General features: G+C 42.9%; 2 protein-coding genes across 8 annotated transcripts; one reads left to right on the top strand and one right to left on the bottom strand.

Moving 5' to 3' along the window:
- The first annotated feature begins 196 nt into the window (after nucleotides 1-196).
- Nucleotides 197-17,443, top strand: Argk1 (Arginine kinase 1). 7 transcript variants are annotated; one of them, NM_168311.3, is made up of 4 exons: nucleotides 197-516; nucleotides 1,707-1,760; nucleotides 3,757-4,317; nucleotides 15,865-17,344. In NM_168311.3, the coding sequence occupies exons 2-4, from the start codon at nucleotides 1,717-1,719 to the stop codon at nucleotides 16,946-16,948; spliced, it is 1,689 nt and encodes a 562-aa protein (NP_729446.1). In that variant the 5' UTR covers nucleotides 197-516; nucleotides 1,707-1,716; the 3' UTR covers nucleotides 16,949-17,344. The 7 variants fall into 7 exon arrangements, with proteins under 7 accessions (NP_729446.1, NP_001097555.1, NP_729447.1 ...); NM_001104085.2 differs by lacking the exon at nucleotides 3,757-4,317; NM_168312.3 differs by lacking the exons at nucleotides 197-516; nucleotides 1,707-1,760 and adding an exon at nucleotides 3,276-3,412 and having other exon boundaries at nucleotides 15,865-17,412.
- Nucleotides 17,444-17,499: 56 nt separating this feature from the next.
- Nucleotides 17,500-18,785, bottom strand: Argk2 (Arginine kinase 2). The gene has a single exon (NM_140027.2). The coding sequence runs from the start codon at nucleotides 18,726-18,728 to the stop codon at nucleotides 17,562-17,564; it is 1,167 nt and encodes a 388-aa protein (NP_648284.1). The 5' UTR covers nucleotides 18,729-18,785; the 3' UTR covers nucleotides 17,500-17,561.
- Nucleotides 18,786-21,181: the final 2,396 nt, after the last annotated feature.

Here is a 21,181-nt window from a genome sequence, read left to right as displayed (position 1 = left end):
AGTAGTTAACTCTGAACCCTCTCTGTTGGAATCTGATTAAAGTCTTCTAAGTTTTTTTCGGGTGTACCTGGCACAGAACCCGTGGGTTCGTTGGGAAACGAATCTCGTGAGAAAAGCTTCGTCGCAAGTGCAGCCACAGCTAGGAAACATTGGCGTCGGCGCTCTCCGTGCTCCCCATTCTCTTTGGGGCTCTCTCAGTTGGATGCCGTCGTAGCCGTAGTCTCGTCGCTTTTGCCGCCAGTAGAGCAGTCGATTTTCGCACGGAGCACGACAGTCGAAAAAAACTTGAAAGAAGCATTCAACAGCAGAAGAGTGCCAGTCGAGAGAAAATTAATTTTGTACCTTTACTCAAAATCAAACAACACACAATCGAGACCAGTCCTCGATATTTGACCAGCTGTGAAGCATTTAAACGAAACGAACCTTTTGATATACGAAAAAATCGAACGGAAAACCCTCCGGAAAAGCACTTGCAACTTTTTCTAGTCGTTTTATTATCCAACACAGGCACAAAAGGTGAGTGCACGCAGAAGGGGTCATGCTGCAAGTCCCCAGTTGTTTGTTATGTGTGGCATGCTGCAACAGTGAATGAGTGTTATGGGAATGAGTGTTCTTAGGCACCACCACCCACCCATTTTCCACGCCCCAGCCACCCACTCATACGTTTGCCGTGCGATGTGACGTAACTGTCAGAGTCTGAGTGTGCTATTACCATCGCAGATTGCTCATACGCCGCGTGTGCAAAAGAAAACAAACGCAGACGGAGCTTCATGGTGAATTTTGCTTGCCTTTGCTCAAATCCGAGGGATAAACAAAGCTCAGGGGACTGCAAACAGTGCGCAAAATAATCATATTTAATTGATCGATGGCAGCACTATCTAAATTTAGAACCCTTTCGACCATTGGGCGCCATCCGGTGCACAAAAAGTTCCCCTTTTTCCGAATTGATCTGCAGTGCACAGAGGAAAATTTGCAATTTGTTTGCTTGTGAGAATACATATTAAATGTTATGACATATCTTAAAAATAAACTTTGCAAACCAAATACTAGGCAGGTGCCTCAAATATTTCATATAAAGAAACTTTCATTTATAACTTTTTAATTGAGGCAAACTTTAATAATGTTGGCGTTAGTAGGCTTCAATTGGGGAGGAGTTTAAATAAGAAATTCAGAAATTCAGAAATCAAATTTATGACAAAACATTTTCATTTTCCCATTTATGAGGTTTTTTCTGTGTACTGTTTCCCATCTCTGGCCGTTTGCCCAAAAGTCTCGACTTCACGTGCCTCGGCGCTCAGCGTTCTGCGAATTTGGCATTCTGCATTTTGCATTTGCAAACCCATGCGCGCTTTTGTTTATAAATAAACCTTGAATAATGCCGGCATATATTCACTGCTGTCTTTTCGCCTGTTCAACTGTTTTTTTATCTGTGTGCCTTGGGTCTTAATTGAGCTCTGGCTCTCTGGAACTTACTTTTCTGATGAGCGCCTCGCTCGATTGAGTTTTTTTTTTTTGCATTGCTTGACGGCGACGTCATTTGTTGCGCTTTTCGAGGTCGCTGGGTGAATCAGATTCAGTGCCAGTCCAACAAGTGCATGTGGTGTGGAAATTGCCATTTATAGTCCAATTAATTCGTATACATTAGCGGTCAAATTGCTTTGAAAATCACTTAACTATTTACTCATTCGATCTTCTCTCAATTTCAGCTAATACAAAATGTTCGCTTTGTGGTATTTAACTTTTGCTGTCGATGAAATACGGTAAGTGCAAAAGGGGTTTTCCACAGTTTGGCAAGCACTGCTGTGCCCCCCACAGGGCGGATGAACGTTTTGTGTTGCCTACTTTTCGGCTGGGTAGTGTTAATGGTGAATTGTAGTTTGGGGGCGTAATGAGATCCTTTTTGGAGTTAAGCTTAAAAATATTCTGCAATTCAGAAAAAGGTCTAAGTACGTTTTAAATGAAAAGTTTCTGGTATGTGATTCGAGCTTTGGGGGATTGGGTAATACAAATAAATTTACTGGCTTTTAATGGTTATGCAATGCTAATAACAACACCTTCACCAAGCAAAGCTACTTTCTTGCATTTCATAAATCTTGGCGATAACAGTAGTCGCACTTTTGGGACGCAATCATTGCAAACCCGATAATCTTATCGCTATCAGTTGTTGAATTAGACCAATTTAGCTCTACGTTTCCGTGATCGTTATGGTTCGAAGGTGCTAATGCGACTGTGTGTATAATTTTCCTGCATTTGGCAAGAAAGTTAGTCACCGAGCGGTGTCACATGATGAACTATCTGTCCGTTTTCCCATCTCCCACTCCCCCGATCTCGTCGAATACCCCAGCCCATAACAACCGGCTTTTGTGGCTCTAACTCTCATTCGTGATAAGTGCAATCGGCTGATCGCACACATTCAAACATTCTCTGATTTGCACATGTGCAAAACAAAATTCGCATTTTTTTGGCAAAAAAATAAAGAAAAAAGCGTCCAGTTGTTATCTGCCGGCAATTAGCGTAATAACAAAAGTGATAATTGAAGTTTGGAGCGGTATTAGTTTTTTTCGTTCTCATCCATACAGCCGGCATTTGGGGCCGGTATTTTGCCGATTTGCCGATTTTATGCCGGGTGGAGCTCGTTTGTTTGCTTATCAATTTGCCGCACGAGTTTTTCGTCAGCTATTGCCGTTTTGGCCTACGTGACAAGAGAAATGACGACGCCGGCCCAAAGAAATGGGGGAGTGGAGAAAGTAATTTCGTAACTGGGGAAATGGGTGGGAAATAAGAAATTGTGGTTACAGTTCTAAATTACTGCCATTTGTGGGCATTAAAGCACTGAAACATTTGCGTCTAAGCAACACGCCCACCAATAGGCTAACGCCTTTTGGCAAAGTACAATAAATAACTGGCTCTATTTTGTTTTCTTATCTATAGGGCATTATAAAAGAACTATGATTAACTCTATAACAAAAGCTAGAAAGTGCAGTATTTTCATACTTTTCAAATTTAAATCAATTTCAAAAACCAGGGCTGCCTTAGATCCTTCCAGTGTGACTCTACGAACTACTAAAAGGCTTCATTTACTTTTAATTATATTAAAATGCATATGATTTACTGCAATTACTGCATATTGAAAAATCGTTATTTGCGACTATATTTGTTTTCAAATATTTATCGAAATGTTATGGAGTATAGGGATACACCAATGATTTACAAGGGCTGTCAAAGTTTTCAATGCACTAAGGAGTGGTCACACTGCTTGTAACTTTACATTGTCCATTTTACTCTTGTCATTTGGCGAATTAGGACGCGTAGATCGCAAATTAATTTTATTCTTCGTCTAAAAAGTCTTATTTTCTATAAAAGCAATTGTTATTTATTGATTTTCAACGGTAGGCGGTGCCTATAGTTAAAGGTGGGTAATGTAATCATGGAATATTAGCGCTAAGCGCGCATTTCCTTGTTTCACGCTTCGCCGCATTTATTCTGGAACTTTCTGTAAATCGTAGTGGAAAAAAGATGCTACAGTAGACATTGCATACAAGCGCATGTTAAAATGTTAGTGACTAAAAATATAAATTATCAAATGCAAACAGTGAAAAAAGCATCATACCTTACACATTTCTCATTCTCTTATCAATTTATCCATTTTTCATTTGATATTTTATTTGCAGTGCACTTTAGTTTTATAGATTCCCTAATTTGATATTTTATTTATTCATTTTTTGTTTTGTTGCCATTTCCCCTTTTCATTTGTAGCAAACGTTTAGCTTGGTTATTTAGTTCTAACAAGCCAGCAGCGCCTGCGCTCGACAACAAGCCAGCGAATCCAGCTCCCGCCAAGGAATCAGCACCAGCTCCTGCACCTGCTCCAACTCCAAAGCCCGCTGTAGTACCACCTGCTCCTAAACCAGATCCCCCAAAACCAGCGCCAGCGGTAGCCAAACCCACTCCGGTTCCAGTTCCTGCGACAGCTCCCGCTCCACCGAAGGAAGAACCTGCTCCAAAGCCCAAACCGGAACCTGTGCCATCACCCGTAGTTGCCCCGCCAAAACCAACTCCTCCCCCAGCCAAGCCCAGCAGTCCGCCAAAACAAGCCGACAAGATGCCGATCCCACTGCCAAAATCCTTGACAGAGGCCAATACCAATGGCCAAAATGGCAATGCCGCCAATGGCGGTAATGTGGATGAACTGGTGTTCGGTGGCCAGCAGGCCGAGAAGGTGCTTCCAGCGGCCAAGGAGGCCAGCAATGACTTCATCAAGGGCGAGACCAATGCCTTCATCCAGTCGATTAAGGAGGCTCAACAGTTGGGCGAGCGGTAAGCTTTAAATCCTTTCGTTTTATGTTTTGTTTATTTAAGTCTTTACTTTAGAAAACCCTTGGTTGCCTTTGCTAACCGATAGATTCTATTAGCTGGTATCTCCTTATTTCGGGCACTTTGTTACAACATTCTTCATTTATTTCCGAAAAATATGTATTTTTAAATTTCATTTTTCCTCATCTCCCATGGCGAGAAGTGGGTTCAATGCACTCTGGTGACTTCTCGGCGAAAATAGTTGCCATGCGGCAGAAACTCAACCGCTTGGCGACAACGGTGCTGCAGCATCAGCAAATTCGTTGGATCACCATGATGATGGCGATGATGATGATGATGATGATGGCTATGGGTGGAGACCACAATTTGCTGTTATTTTTGTCCGCTTGGGCGGACAGCTCGGCTCACATGGCGTCGAGTCTTTGGGATCTTGTGCTGGTGCTGCATGTGCAGTCTACGGTTTATTTATGAACCCGAACTTTGCCATGTGTTTGCTCACCACTTTCTCTAATTGTGCACCATTGATTTGCCATTAATATTAATCGGAGACAAACCTTGGCGCACGCAAGCCCTGGACTGGACACTTGTCCTTGCCCAGGTGTTCAAGGATCTCTGCCCGACCAGCGAGGTAGGCAGGTTCATTGGTTTTTGGCAGCCTGCCCAAGTGAAATGGAAATGGAATGGGCATTGGTGATGATGTGGCAGTGCCGGGCCATTATGAGACCTGTCGCGTCGCTGTTGTCAGGTCACATGATCTCCCCCATGCAAAGTTTATTTATATTTGGAAACGCAGCAGAATGTGGCTGCTGTGCCGCCACAATGTACACACATTTCCTTACGGATTCATTGTTCATGTTCAGCAAATTAGCCCGGCAGCAGCGGGCATATTTGCCTCCTGCAGCGAAGGGATCCCATTTTAGACGGGCGTCATGCCTCAAATCTATCTGAACGGCCTTAGGGGCTTCCTTCATAATGACCACTCGTTCTGATGGACAGAGGTCTTCATTTAGGTGTCTTGTTTGATCCCCATATATATATATATGCCTACTATACATATGTACGGATATATATTTTAAGCACTTGGCTCGCGTCTGTGCAAAAAATTGCTTTTGGCAAGCGTCGCTTTTGATGTTGTGCCAAAATATTGTTTAGCAAACAAAGAGTCGAAAACACAGTTGAAAAGCTGACAACGCTAGCAGAGCTTTTAGCATATATGCGTTTTTATTCTATATCTACACATGATCTGTTGCAATCCACGGATAATTAGCTACTGCTAGATGCTAGTTCCTCCTCTAAATTCTAAATTCAAGCAGTAATTTCACAGCTAATTGCCCGGCTAGCGGGTAACAGGCATTAAGTTTGACTCGTGCTTGGCTGGTCGCAAATTGATCTAATTAATAACACATATTTCAAATGGTTTACTCATTTTTTGGCTTTCGTTTTTGCAGCCGCCGAACATATTAGCGCCCCATTCTCGATCGCTGGCCAACAAATGGGCAGCAATCAGTCAATGACTAAAAGTTTCTATAAACATTGCCCCCACCCCATTCATACACATATGCAGTCGGGAATATTATGCAAGATTTTCCGATTAGTCAGATGTTCGGATAAAAATCGTAAGCCATCGCATCTGGAGAATCAAGCGGGTATTAGCTCATCGTAGACTCCGCACATGTAAACCTCTGGCTCAATACAATTTAATCTCTGGAAAAGATACACAAACAGTGGCGGATATAACTATAGATCAAAGATCTTATATCTTATAATCATGTGATTAGTCAGAAATATTTAAGCATTACGTTACACTTACTCAATCGAAATAGTAATGGTAATTGGTATAAATATTATAATACTGATATCAAATTGTATTATCATAGAGTCCACTTCCACATTTGATGGACATATCTATAAATGTGACCCGCTCTGTGCGTTCTACACCCCACCCTGCTAAGTGCTTTCTCAACTGTGTGTCAACAGTAACGAAATCGCCATTGTATCTACATATTCGCGAGCTTGTTTCGCAAGCTTTTCAAGGTCAGCCCGCTATAGTATATGCCATTTCGCTTTTCCCCCACTTGTTTGTGGGGTTTTAGGTCCATTGTTCTATGCGAAATCCTACACGGCACCAGCCCCCAAAGGCTGCTGCCAGCTGGCTGATGTTGGTTATAGGAGTCGTGTTGGTAGGGAAAAGCTGCTGGGCGCATTTACGTAATCTCAGCGCCACTTGACGGCAGCAATTGAAAATGAAAATGAAAACGAAAACAGGCGGGGCTGAAGTGACAGCGGCTAGCAAAGCAAAGTAAAAGCTGAAAATGCGCAAATTTTCCAAGGGAATGGTTGGGGAGGCGACGACATTTCTGGATTATATAAGCCTCCTGCTGTCGCATGGCATTCGAAAAATATGTATCAAAAGTTAATCTGCACATATTTTTGAAACGTATATATAATTTGATTGTTGGAATGGCGGTTTATAATGTGTATTTTTAATGGCAACCTATGGAAAATTCGTGTGCCGATGAAAAGCAAAAGTTCGTTGTTTTTGAAAAAAAAAACAACACACGTAGATAGATGGGTTAGGTATCGTATATATCGTGCGATGTTTGCTGCGCGTTGCATAAATTTCGTTGGCAACTTTTCAAATATTTTTCCTCAGTTTTCGTTTAGCAACAAATGAATATGTTCGCTTCGATGAGACAACATATGTACCTTGGGCATATGTATAGGTTACCCAGAAGATTCTCATGTTTTGTGTGAGAATTCAAAATCAAGTTCAAGACTTTTGTTAAGAATTGTGTAAACGATTATATTCGTTTTGTTTATTTGCTTGAAATATGGAAGGGAAAACCGGCGGGGATAGGTAATTGTTTAGCCAGACTGTGTAATAGATATTTTAGCTTGCATATCTATCTCTAGAATTGAACACATCTCCCCCAATTTTGTTTAAATCTTTTACATTTAGCGGCACAACATTTTTCATTTTATATTGCGGTATTAGTGCCAAAATTTATGACGGCTACGTTTCTTTGTTTGTTTTCTATCTGGCCAAAAACAACATAATTTTTTTTATATAGAAGGTGTACATATACTGCTTCATTTGTTTCGGTCAACTTTCTAGAAATATAACTTATCAAAATGGTTGTTTTATTTTTAGGAGGTTATAATTTGAAAGGGCAAAAAGTTGATTCAAGTTTGATTCTCTGATGCTGAGTTTATACCATTTTGCATGTTTCATATGAATTCTGGCTTATTTTTTAAAGATTCTGAAAGCAATAGGTCTGCAAATATTTAAATCGAATGAGTAAACAATATGCCAATTCTGTTGTATTTTGTCATCAGCTTAACAAATGTCCTATCTGCTAGTTCGCTTTGGTTGTTTATTCATCACTTTAAGCTCGGATCTTGCGAGCTGAGTTCCACTCCCCGAGTATTTGAGATTCTCATGGCGGGAGCGACTGTTTAGTGGTGCAATTGTGCCACTTGCCTTGATTACTTCCATCGCCCAACATCATACCACACACACCATATCGTATCATTCCGTTCGCTGTCGGCGAAGTCTAGTCATAATTAAGCGATGAGACCGCTCCTTGGCGTGCGGTTGTGTGAGTGACACACACACACACCCATCGATTGCAGCACACACTTAATAATTTTGATTTGCGGCTGCAAGAAGTCAGTCGGCGCTACTCTCTCAGCCCTCTCGCTCCCACAAACGCATGGAGCAATGCAGTTTTCTAGCTGTTTGCGAAACACGAACACTTTCCTTTTCTTTCTCTGCGGGGCAGGCAAGCTTTCTTCCCTTGCGTGTGTGTGTGTGTGCGAGAGAGCTTTACTTTGCTGCTTTTCAGTCATACGTCACGTTCTACGTCAATCGTTGGCGTTTACCAACACAAAGACACACTTCCTGTGGGTGCACACAGAAAAATGTATACATGTTCTTAATTTTTAAATATATTTTAAATTATGATGGATTTAATCGATCCTATTACTGAGTTAGAATTTTAAGAAATATTACATAAAAAGTTGAAATTTTTATTGAGTTATTGTTGTTAGTTCATTATGATACAGTCTCGAGATTTTTTCTCAGTGCCTGCAGAGGAGCCAGGAGGCAGGCTTCCTCCTCCACACACGTACACAAATAGGTGCCGCAGCTTTTGCGCTCTCTAAATACATATATAGTATCTGTGTGTGAGAGTGCTCGTGTTCATGTAGTTTGAAAGTGAAAGAAGCAAGGGTGGCCTCTGCCGCAGTCGCAGTCGCTGGCGCTGCCGGCGTTGGCGCTGCTGAAGCACCGACTGCAGTCAGTTGGGTTAAAGAACAGAATATTCCGATCATTGTAACGTTGGACGTTGAATTCTACGGTTGCAAAGGTGAGCCGTCCTCCAAAGATAATATTTAAAAATCAAGTGAAAATTTCAGACGTTCAAGTATCTAACAGATACAGTGTCGTTATCTTAGATTTTAATCTTTAATTTAACAGTTTTGTGGCACCCAAAAAATTAAATGCAATCATTACGAAGTGAATTCTGGTTAAATTTAATTTCCAATTATATAAAGTGAACTACTATTAGAATTAAATTTTCACGGGTTTGTTGTGGCAAATGAAAATCAAATTTCGGCTTTTTAAACAGTGAACGCCTCCTTAATTGCAATAACTTTTTTGAAAAGTTTGTAAACATTTTTGCGGTAATTAGCCAATAAATACAGTGAATGGCTTTTAGATTTGTACATTTAGTGGCCATTAAATGCTGTGCTCAGATTTTGAATAAAATTTTATTTACTTGGGCTTTTGCAAATATATGCCAAACCAAATAGTGGAATTCTTATACAATCGTAATGAAAACTTATAGTTGCAGAAAATTAGTAAAATTAAATTCAATAATTAATAAATAAAGATTTTGAAAGCTAGCTATTTGTTCAGAATTTGTATTTTTAGTAATTTTCATATGTTTTTAAATTTATCCTTAATTCTTAAGCCTCATGAATATTTCAAGTTATTTAATATTTTTTCTGTGCCGTGAGCTTGTGTTGAAGTTTTCACATCCCCAGTTGAGTCATGCGATGCATTTTTGCAAGCCGAAACCGGTTACCGGCGAGAAGAAATTTATACGGGCGGCTATGAGCTGTAAAGCTTTAAGTTTATAGTTATGCAGTTTCAGATTTTTTTTTTTTTTTGCATTTTGCCAGACAGACTGCAGAAACTTGTTTGGCCCACCGCTGTCACGGTCTGGCAGCCGCTGACGATTCGTCCGTCCGTCAGTCTGATGCATTTTGTATACCATTTAGTTGTGCAATTTTTTTGCGGCCAAATGCCAATGAACGGAGGACTGTACCGCTTGCCAAGTGCTGTGGATGGAGGGAGGGTGGGTAGGTTATAGCGGTATTCTTGGGGGCTCGATGTTTGCGGGGGTGCAGTTTAAGGTCGGTCGTTTGTTGGCTCTTAGAAAGTGTTGTGAGTGTAGCGTGTTTTCAGTATCGATTTCGATAAGATATTGGCCCGTGTTAATACCATTCAAACTAACTGAATTTAATGATAGATAAGAGGCGGCAAAGCGAGCATTCAGTTAGCACTTGTGTGGCTTCTTTGGTTCTTTATTTTCTCTTTTATTTTCCACTCCTTGAACTTGCCTCTCACCAACGTCGTCTATAAATAGGGAAAAGTTCTAACACGGCAGTAAAGCATTTGTTTTCATGGTCAATGCCAGGCAGTTGCATAATCACAGATACGTATTTTATCTAATATTTCAATCAATTTAACCAGTAATGCTGGGCAAACAGAAATCAGGGCAACGCAATCGCTGAACGACAATATTATATAAGGCACAGTTTGAGAGTCACTGGGGACGTCCGATCGAATTTACTCGGCCAAATTTAGTTCGGGTTGATATAATGCCGGCTGCTATAAATACAACCCCGCCAAAGCAAATAGGCAAAACAAAAGCACCGGGCACACATCGGGGAATACAGATGGATAGGGTAGGATATATATATATATATATATATATATATTTGTAGGTATAGGTACCTAAACACACGAAAATTCCAAAGGTATTTTATATAGGTGAGCAGCTGACAAGTTTACGGCGCTCTTTGTATATGAAATTGGGCTTTGTATATCATATGGTTTGTTATATTCAGCAAACAAATCGCGCAAATTTGTTGTACAAATTGTATGCCCCTCATAGTGCTTATAGTTTTTTTTTTTCTTCTCCACTGGCACGTTGCTGTTAATTATTCAATTGAGATCCATTAAAGCGCTCGACTTGAATAGGAACGGAAAAGGCAGAGTCGGAAAAAAGCGAGCGATGAGAAGCCAGCCGTACGATTAAGTTGTCACAAAAAAAAAGCTGGGAAAACCGCATTTCCCGTAGTCTAGATAGTTAACTGGGTAACGCTTCTATTTTCCCTGGCCAAACAAAAGGCAGCAGGTTGCATAATCAAAGCTGGGTTGGGTTCTTTGGCTAGACAGGAAATGGAATCGCACACATAAATCAAAGGATTGGCGCGGGAGAGGCGGGAATGGCAACCCACAGTGTGCCAGCCAATCAATTTTGAATAACATCAAGCTGATTTTGCCTCGCCATTCATTTAGCCAGTAAATAAACAAATATTTGAAATCGCTTAAATTTCAGCAAAAACGTAAACAAATCGAATGGTTTAAGTTCTATCGGCGAAAGAATAGGCTATTCAGTATTTCTGAACACGCTGCTACCGAATGAATGAAAGCTTTTAAGCCTTTTTTAAAAACTTGTCAAGGACTTGTCGTGGGTGGTAAAAGCTTCCGGTCGAAAATGTCCTTAATGTCGGGGCAGTTGCGTAGAGATTCATCTTACTTTTTACATGTCAAAAATAATAACTTTGGATGTAACTGTGTAGAGTAATATACATTTTACATTTAATGTAGAATTTGCTAGAGGGCGCCAAAAGCTAGTGTAGAATAAAAGTATCAGCGTGAAAATCCAGTAAAGGGAAAGTTGAACTTCTCGCATTAAATAAAATAAATCAAATTTATTTTACGAATGAAAACCATTTTTCGCATACCCTATGAGTTGCCGGGATATATGCATCCTACTTATAACCCTTTTGCATTCTGTGTATCTTAATGAAGCTCCTCGTCTGATTTTCGCTGATTGTCTTCCCAGACAGCGCAAAATTTAAATCAACGACATCCGGCTAGTGACTGCAGCACATATTTTTCGCCACTTGCTTCTGCTGTGCAAAGAGCTACATTTTTCTTCATCTTCAGCAGTTTCTTTCATATTTATTTATTTGCTTATATTTCTATGCATGCTGCCTAATTGAGTGTGAGGCGCTTTGACGTTTTGCCAAAAGAATTTTAATTAAATTAGTACCGCTAGAGAAAAAACTATTGGGTAAAGAGGAGAATCTCACCATAAAATGCGGGTGACCATCAGCAGCTCTAATAATACTTCTGTATCTCCAACTCACCCCTAATAACCATCCGGACCCCTATAAGGTCAGATATTTATTAATAAGAGCTTCATGTCGAATTCATGTCACAGCCAGCATTGTTATTGGCAGAATGCGAATACTGCTGGGTGGAATTATTGTTTGTGAAGAGAGGGTTTCCATGTCCATATTCATGTCCACATCCATATCCATGCCCAGATTCAATTAGTGTCGAAATGAGTGTGTGAATGAATGTTGGCTACACTCATTTGGTTGGGTTTATCAGTTATGCTTGTGATTGGGCCCAAACTTTCCATTCCCCTTATCAAATCCCGATGACCAGTTTCGGAGTGACTGCCCGCCGTTCCCAATTTCCCGTTGCAGTCGCTCACGTCGTCCAATTTCCCGAAATACATTGGCGAATTATTTTCGTACACTTGCCAATTTCTTTGTGCACTCGACTGGCCAAAATCGCAATTAACGAAGGCAACTATTGCAGCGATTTCTCGGGTGAATGACCAGAAGACCGACCATTGGCCATAAACTTACCCACTGCACTGCACTGCACTGGCCGTTTAGTTGTGTTGCCATTGCCAATTTCCCCACATTTGATTGCGATTTATATTGCAAGCGAGTTATATGATGGCTAAACGCAGCCAGTCCATTTTGGCCAAAAGAACTGAATTTTGCTTAGGACCGGGACTAGGCTATCTTATCTTCATCTCTACTTTGACTGATCATCGCTGACAAGTGAGACGTTTTACGATTTGAAGTTTAAAGCTTATCAACATGGCTGACTGACTTATCTGGCTAACTCTCCTGGCCAATATACAATACACAATTCTCTTCGCGCTCTCACCAGCTCTCTTGCTCTAGCTCCAGTTTTGCGGCAGGTGAATTGCTGTATGCCTACTGTGGCAATCGCTCAATTTTCTCCAGCCATTCGCGAATTGTTGCTAAGCCTTGACGGTTGCAAAAAATCCGTGCGTGATATTGTTATAAAGCGAAGGCTCTAAGTAGCCCAAATCGAATTAAGCCGACTTGTTGGTGGCGCGTGTGTGATTAGAGCCACCCCAAAAATGCTAGAGCTGCTCTGCTGATCCTGCCTCGGGGTTATCCTGTCTAGAGTCGTCCTACCCCCCTAGAATCGGTTGCTCATCAAGGGTTACATAATGAAATCAGTTTTTTTTTTCCAATTGTGCGTCAGCTTAATTTGATTTGCCGGTCTCGGTCTTAAGTGCCTTTTAGACTGTGGGGTTTTTTCCCTTCTGCACTGCTTATTTTGTGTTGTGCTCCAGTTTCAGTTTGTCTGTCAGGGCGGCACTTGAGTTAATTGATTAGTTTCAACGCCTTCCAGACAGGCCAATAAGTCATTACTATTATCTGGCATGATTCGAAGCCACTTAAAACCTAGAAGTTGCCAACCAACGCCCCCTTTGGGTACTCTGCTGGGTACATTGCAATTTGCAAAGCTCACTATCTTTATGAGGCATTAACAAGACCCAGATTACTCATGATGTGGAGTGCCAATACGCGGTACCAAATGAAACGGCTCATATGACTCCGAAACGGTGTAGAAATTTCCACAGCAAATCAATAAACACTTGCCACCGGAGTACCAGTTAAAATCGCAAATTGTTTTCAATTCGCAATCAATATTTACAGAACAGAAAGCCAAATGGCAATGGGAAACGATAGGAAATGTAAGTGATCGACTGCGATTACTCACTCCGACTACTGCCCTCCACTGAGTAATTGAAGCTGCAATAGAAATTAGCCAAAACAAAACAAAATACGTAACAATATGGGTGGATTGTTAGTAAATGAAACTTTTGTTTCACAACCTAATAATGTGCATTAGACATGCAATGAGAGTGTTCGGATCTGACGTGCAATTGGAACCAGTTCCCTGCACTCAAGTTCGATTGAACCCGCAATGGGTTAATTCACAAGCCTCAAGTGCCCGTGTCCTTGTCCTGGGAATCCGGCAAGCTGGCTTTGATTTCCATTTGCCGAGTAATTGATTTTTTATACACACTCAAGGTGTCCCTTTTAGGGGGAAGGGTAAGGCGGCGATGAGGATGGAAGGGAGTGACTGAGTGAGTGGAGTATACGTGTACCCGATTCCTGTCATTATCAGAGCACATTTCACACTCCAGCTCGACACTTGAATTTGACTTGACCGCCCTGATGACTGGAGGCGGCTCAACCATGCCCAGCTGCCCAGTCGCGTGCTATAAACTTTATTGATACGGGGCGAGTGGAAACGGGTGGTCTATGGACATTGGGTGGTTGGTGGTGGGTCGTCCAGCGCATCGTGTAAATATATCCTTCCGCATTATGTTGCCGCTCATCCGGCAACAGTTTGAGCCGGCGCCTGCGGGTAGGCAATCCCACTGCTGCTTCAACCCTCGAACCTTCCCGTTCGTGACGACCGACCACCACCCTCCCCGGAATATTCTGCAAATATACTAGTACTATACTACTTCGATTGAGAGCACTCTCATCGAAACTCCGGTTAAAACTCTCCCAGCTGAGAGCGCTGAATGCGGCTTAATGCCGGCGATAAAGTGCGGGCCCTTGGGTGCGACTCCTCTCAGTCATTTCCTTTCGATTTGCCGATTGGGTTTGTTCCCGTTCGTCCTTTGCCGATAGTCCCGTCCAACGTTCGCGAGTCAAAGGCGCGCGCTAAAATATTCTGCAGACCAGAAGCAGAGCAGAGCAGCTCCAGCAGTAGTCAGTCAGCCGAGCAGCAGTCAGCAAGTCCTTTGCTCCCCCAAAATAGCATCGCGTAGTGTTTGTTTAGTGTAGTATACATTTGGGCGCGGCAGCAGAGAAAAGCAGAGTCGCAGAAGTCTCTCGAAAAGGATAACGCATAAAGGATATAGAATATACAACATTGTTGCGTCCGATATTTTGATACCAACGAAAAAGACCACCAATCAAACAGATATATACGCTGAAACGAGAATCAATCAATCAATCCCAATCACCGAAAATCAAAAGCAATAGCGTTAAGCCAAGCGTGCGTCTGTGTCTGAGAAAAGAGTGTGTGTGTGTTCTAAAATAAGGATCCCAAAACGAGATCCTTGAAGAGCTAAAGCTGCATTGTGATTTCATTTTACCTGCAAACGCAACCAAACATACGAAGATTGGTTTTTTCTATATACAAAATACCGACTTTGTGACCAAGCAAACGCCAAATTTTTAAACGTTTTTTGAAAACTTTACATCAAACCCTACAAAAAAAAAACACCACACGCGAAATGGGTCTCTGCGCCTCCAAGGACAAAAAGGAGAAGGTGATCGAGGGCGAGGTGGCCAATGGCGAACCCAATGGTACCGCCACGGCAGCTGGCGCTGGAGGAGATGGGTGTGTATCCCGGAGTTCCGGGCTCTTATATTCAATTTTTTTTGTAGTGGGCCTACGACTCCTAGACAGGAGTTGTCTGTATATCCCCTGGTTGGGTGACCGACCGACCGAAGGGGGCTGACGTCATGTGTGTGTGTGTGTAAGTGCATGAACGCTGCTCTGTCGAAAAAGCGGCCAAAAATAAAGTGCCATAAAAAAATTATTATTGCCCTGGTCCTTCGTTTTGTCCAGGACTTCGGCTGGGTAGCCATGTTGTTGTAGTGCGCATGTCCTTCGACAGGAGGAAGGCAGAGGGCGGTGGTGGGTGTATAGTGTGCCGTCGATTTGCGTATTCAGCGGCAGCCGGCAAAATTTTATAGTCAGTCAGCCACCACCGAAAGCAGGACACAATCGAGAAACAAAACCAGAGTCACCACCACTAAAAAAGGGGCGTTGTGGGATCAAGGGTGATGGGTGTTCGGTTCTGGGTACTGCTTTCTGGGTGTAGCGAGCTGAAGGGGAAAGGGAGCGTGGGTATATGTGGCAGTCGCGTGCCACAGACCCAAGTCGAGTATGAGCACATGGCCATAACCCGAAACTAATTGCGGGGCAAACAGGCAGGAATTGAGGAAAACAGAAACACAAGAAAACATGTTGCCGACTTTTGGGCGCCACAAAATGAAGATAGGCGAGTCCTTTGTAGCAATAAAATGTTGTACTGTCGCCCCAGCCACGCCCTTTTACTAATGGTCAATACCCCATTCTCTCCTTCTCTCTACGTATTTTTGCAGCAAACAAGACACCATGGTTGATGCCGCTGTTCTCGCTAAACTGGAGGAGGGTTATGCCAAGTTGGCTGCCTCCGACTCCAAGTCGCTGTTGAAGAAGTACCTGACCAAGGAGGTCTTCGACAACCTGAAGAACAAGGTCACGCCCACCTTCAAGTCGACCCTGCTGGATGTGATCCAGTCTGGCCTGGAGAACCACGATTCCGGCGTCGGCATCTACGCTCCCGATGCCGAGGCTTACACAGTGTTCGCCGACCTGTTCGATCCCATCATCGAGGACTACCATGGTGGCTTCAAGAAGACCGACAAGCACCCGGCCTCCAACTTTGGCGATGTGTCCACCTTCGGCAACGTTGACCCCACCAACGAGTACGTGATCTCCACTCGCGTGCGTTGCGGTCGCTCCATGCAGGGATACCCCTTCAACCCCTGCTTGACCGAGGCCCAGTACAAGGAGATGGAAAGCAAGGTCAGCAGCACCCTGTCCGGTCTGGAAGGTGAGCTGAAGGGCAAGTTCTACCCCCTGACTGGCATGGAGAAGGCCGTCCAGCAGCAGCTGATCGACGACCACTTCCTGTTCAAGGAGGGCGATCGTTTCCTGCAGGCCGCCAACGCCTGCCGCTTCTGGCCCAGCGGCCGTGGCATCTACCACAACGATGCCAAGACCTTCCTGGTCTGGTGCAACGAGGAGGACCATCTCCGCATCATCTCCATGCAGCAGGGTGGTGATCTGGGCCAGATCTACAAGCGTCTGGTGACCGCCGTCAACGAAATCGAGAAGCGTGTGCCATTCAGCCACGACGACCGTCTCGGTTTCCTGACCTTCTGCCCCACCAACCTGGGCACCACCATCCGTGCCTCCGTGCACATCAAGGTGCCCAAGCTGGCATCCAACAAGGCCAAGCTGGAGGAGGTTGCCGCCAAGTACAACCTGCAGGTGCGCGGAACCCGCGGTGAGCACACCGAGGCTGAGGGTGGTGTCTACGACATCTCCAACAAGCGTCGCATGGGTCTGACCGAGTTCGAGGCCGTCAAGGAGATGTACGATGGCATCACCGAGCTGATCAAGCTCGAGAAGAGCCTGTAAATTGCCCGCCAACCGCCGAGCATCGTCCCCCCGGCTGGAGGTGCATCGCCTCCGGAGTTAACATCTATCCACGGGTGCCACCAGTTCGGGGCATACGCAACAATCAAGAACAACAACAGCAACACTTAGAAATCTTCGGCTCGTCCGCCTTGTCGCTTTTGGGCGGTTCGAACTGCAAATATGTCTAGTTTGTAGCTATGGTGTGGAGCTGCTGTCCCAGTCCGGCAACCTTCGGCATTTTCGTATACTTTGAGGGTCGCGGGCGCAGGCAGGGATCCCATCTTGCAACACCATCAACACCTACAGCAGCAGCAGCAACAACGGATAACTATTTGACAAAAACATTTGCTTAATTACAACCAAACAATGTAAAACATTTTGACATCTGTGTCAAGCAAAAACAAAAAAAGGAACTTTAAATACTTTTATTTAAGTCTTAAGTTTATAAAAGAATTAAAATTATTAAAAAAAAAATAAAAAAAAAACTTAAAACTCAATGAATGTTTTGTATTCAATGGATATAGAGGACATATAGGGTATACAAATATTTAGTTTATTATTTATTTAGAGTTCATCACGGCCTTTAACCTTTTGTACACTTCACGCTTTACAACTAAGCTGACTTTGCCTTACACTCGGCTTCTATGAGACCCTTGATTCCATCGTGCATCTCTTTGATGATTTCGTATTCGGTTAGTCCCATCCTGCGTTGGTTGGATATATCGTGCACTCCGCCCTTGGCCTCTGAGTGCTCGCCCGAGGTTCCTCTGATTTGTAGACGATACTTGTCGGCCAGCTTTTTCATCTCGTCGGGATCACACATTAGATTGGGCAGCTTGATGTGCACCGAGGCGCGAATAGAAGTGCCCAGATTGGTGGGACAGAAGGTTAAAAAGCCAAGTCGTTCATCCCTGTTGAATTGCAGCTGCTTGCCGAGAGCCTCCACGCCGCCAACCATGCGATCGTAGACCTTGCCCAGGTCGCCACCCTTCTCCATCGAGATGATGCGTATGTGGTCCTCCTCGTTGCACCAGACCAGAAAGTTCTTGGCGCTATTCAGAAAGATGCCCCTTCCCGTTGGCCAATATCGAGAGGCTCCAGCGGAAGCCAGAAATCGATCGCCCTCCTTGAACAGATAGTGATCCTCTATGAGCTGCTCCTGTATGCATTTATCCATTCCAGTCAATGGCATGTATTTACCCTTGTACTCTCCGGTGAGGCTAGTCACTGCCCCACAAATCTTACTCTCCAGCTCCATGTAGTCAGCCTCCGTTAAGCAGGGATTGAAGGGGTATCCTTTGACGGCTCTTCCGCAACGGACACGCGTGGATACGATGAAATGGCCATCGGGATCTAGGTTTTCAAAATCCGCGCCTTTGCCGAAAGCAGTCGCCGGCTGTTTGTCCGTCTTCTTGAAGCACTTATGGTATTCCTCGATGACGGGATCAAAGAGATCGGCAAACACCTTATATGCCTCCGGATCGGGGGCGTAGAGCCCAACGCCGGAGTCATGATTGCACATTCCCGAACTGATGCAGTGCAGCAGTGTGGAGTTGAACGAGGGTGTAGTCTTCGTCTTTAGCTTCTCGAAGATCTCCTTGGTGAGATGCTTCTTCAGCAGGGACTTGGATTTCGACTCGGCCAACTTCTTGTAGCCCTTCTCCATTTGCTCCATCACCTCCTTGTCCACATTTCCTTTGCTGGCATGGCGATTGATTACTAGCTGCGCACAGCGGCCTAGTAATTGAAGTTCAAGCCGGAGTTTTAAATGTAACAGCATTTTTAGGTGTTGAATTTGGAATGACACCGGCCAGGCTGACCCTAAGTTAGAAAGTGACATTAAACCAAATGGCTAGAATAAATCTAGTAAAACGCCATTTAGTACGAACAAAAAACAGACGGTTGAAAACTCCACTTTAATAGATATCGGAAAGGAGATTGCTAAGCAAAGACTCAATCTATGTACAAGTAAATTTGAAATAAATAAAGTATAAAGTAAATTTTGATATACTTGAGTTCCTCATGGATTTAAAAATTGTTTTCACAACTATGGTTTTGCGCTAAAGTAAAGAAATCATTTTCATTGATACTTTTTTAAAGAACCGTTATATGATATTCACTTAATGGTTTTTAAAAATACAATAATGCATTTAAGAAACAATTTTGTTTGATAGTGTACTCATATAGCACGGCTCCAAACCATTGTAAAATACATGGCAAATGTAAAATATTATGTGTAAAATAATGCGTAAAATATGTAAAATACAGGGAAATGCTTAAGAAATGTATACAAAACCCATCGAAAATTGGTAGCTCAAATACTGGTTTTAAAACACTCAGTTCTTCTGTTTAAATGTAGACTTTCTAAGATATATATTACTAATGTAATTATATAATATGTTTAATACGGGTGTAGAAGCCATCAAAACCAAAAACTATGTTTTATTTCCTTTTGACTTTTTTTATTTCAATAAAATACTTAGAACATTATAGAAAAAGGTGTGTTAATTATGATTAGTTTTCACAATCCACCTCGACCTGTTCTCGTTCGCACAATTTAATTGAATATTTGCAAGCTGTTGGCTCGTAAAACAGAGAATGCGAACATTTTTATAGCTTAAAGCTTAAATACCAAATCAAATATATTATAATTAGCAATAAAGAACAACAAAAGCGGCAGCGGCAACAACAATATGCTAACATGTGGCGCAAATAAAATTCAGATCCGAACGGCAACACCTCCTCAATAAAGCATCGTTATCCTCATTATCATTATCAACAGCTTCGAACGAAAACCGGATTTGGATTTGGGCATGAGTATTGGACCAACCTACACATAAAAATTCATTAAGTATATTAAAACAAGCGCAAATTAGAAATGCAATACCGGAGCGACTTCGATTTCCATTTTTATCTCATAATCTACGAATTTTGACGCTTTTTGCCACCGTTTTTTCAAAAAGAAGCCAGCAGCGAGTCAGCAAAAAAACACCTAACATTAAAAAAAAAAAACACTTCTGAGGCACAGACGCCGACAACGAATGTGATTTGATGTTGTTTTGGCCCCTTTTGTTTTTGGGTGAAAACGTGCAAATCCCATAATTTAATTGTTTCAGCATTTCAAATGTAAATTTATGCACCAACAAATCCAATCGAAGACGAGGAGAAACACAAAGCGCTAATACAAAACTAAGCCCAAATTAGTCAAAAAGCCGCTTGAAACGCGGCTTCGTGTGGCTGGTGAATTATTTCGCGCTGATTTGGCTTACATTATGCATAATATATGCATCGATTTCTATGAATGGAAGCCAAATCGATTCGTTGCCCCTTTGAACTATCCGCAACGACTGGCTAGATAAATTCTCTGTGGTCCCATCTCCTTCTGGATGCACTTAAAAACTTAATTAAAAATATTAAACACGAAATGTTTGGCGCCACCGTTTAGGAAACGCTCAAAAGTGGACCGCACACATCCACGGAGCGCCGAGTTATCAGCTCAATTATGCAAGCTGAAAGGCAGCCGCCGGGCCACAGACAGATTTGTCGCATTTGACACGATAATGCACACAAGGAGTGACCACACCAAAGTCTCTCCAACCGACTCGGCATCGGTTTCTGTTTCGGTTTCTTGGCCAGCTCCCACTTCGTTTTGGCCTGGCCAATGGCCATAAAAGGTGCGATAAAACGAAAATTTCACAAGACGGCAACAGCAGCAAGTGCACTGCAAGAAAAGTGCTTCGATTTTGAAATGATCAGATGAATGTTGAATTTTTCTTTCTTTAAATTTACTTTAAAAACCATTTCTATTAGCAATACCATAAGCCAAAACTTACTTAGTTGAATTGAAATGTGTGATACTTTTTTTTCTCCGTGCACCCACCTCTGCGTCATCTCTGTGTCCCAGGGATGCGGATGGAATCGCAGGGGAGCTGGGAGTCGGCAAAGACCAAACAGCCTGAAAGCCGTCAAATCGCTGCTCATAATGGACGCCTTATCTTTGGAGAATTGCTTTAACTACTACCGGAGTTGGATGTTTTTCAGATACGTGTGACTCGAGAACCGACTGGTCACCATAATGGAGAGCATTAATTTGTCTTAGGCCCGCCAAAGCGGTCGCATAACTGCTTTTGGCCCAGGCACTGCGATATGGCCAAAAACCTGTAAAAACGGAAACGCTGAAGGTTACCGTTGCTCCCCCCCCCCCCGCAAATAGTTTTGCATTTTCTACGGATT

The sequence above is a fragment of the Drosophila melanogaster genome, chromosome 3L (genome assembly GCF_000001215.4).
Source record: "Drosophila melanogaster chromosome 3L".
Lineage (NCBI taxonomy): Eukaryota > Metazoa > Arthropoda > Insecta > Diptera > Drosophilidae > Drosophila > Drosophila melanogaster.
Note: the sequence above shows the minus strand (reverse complement) of the source record. Positions and strands in the feature narration are given on the sequence as shown.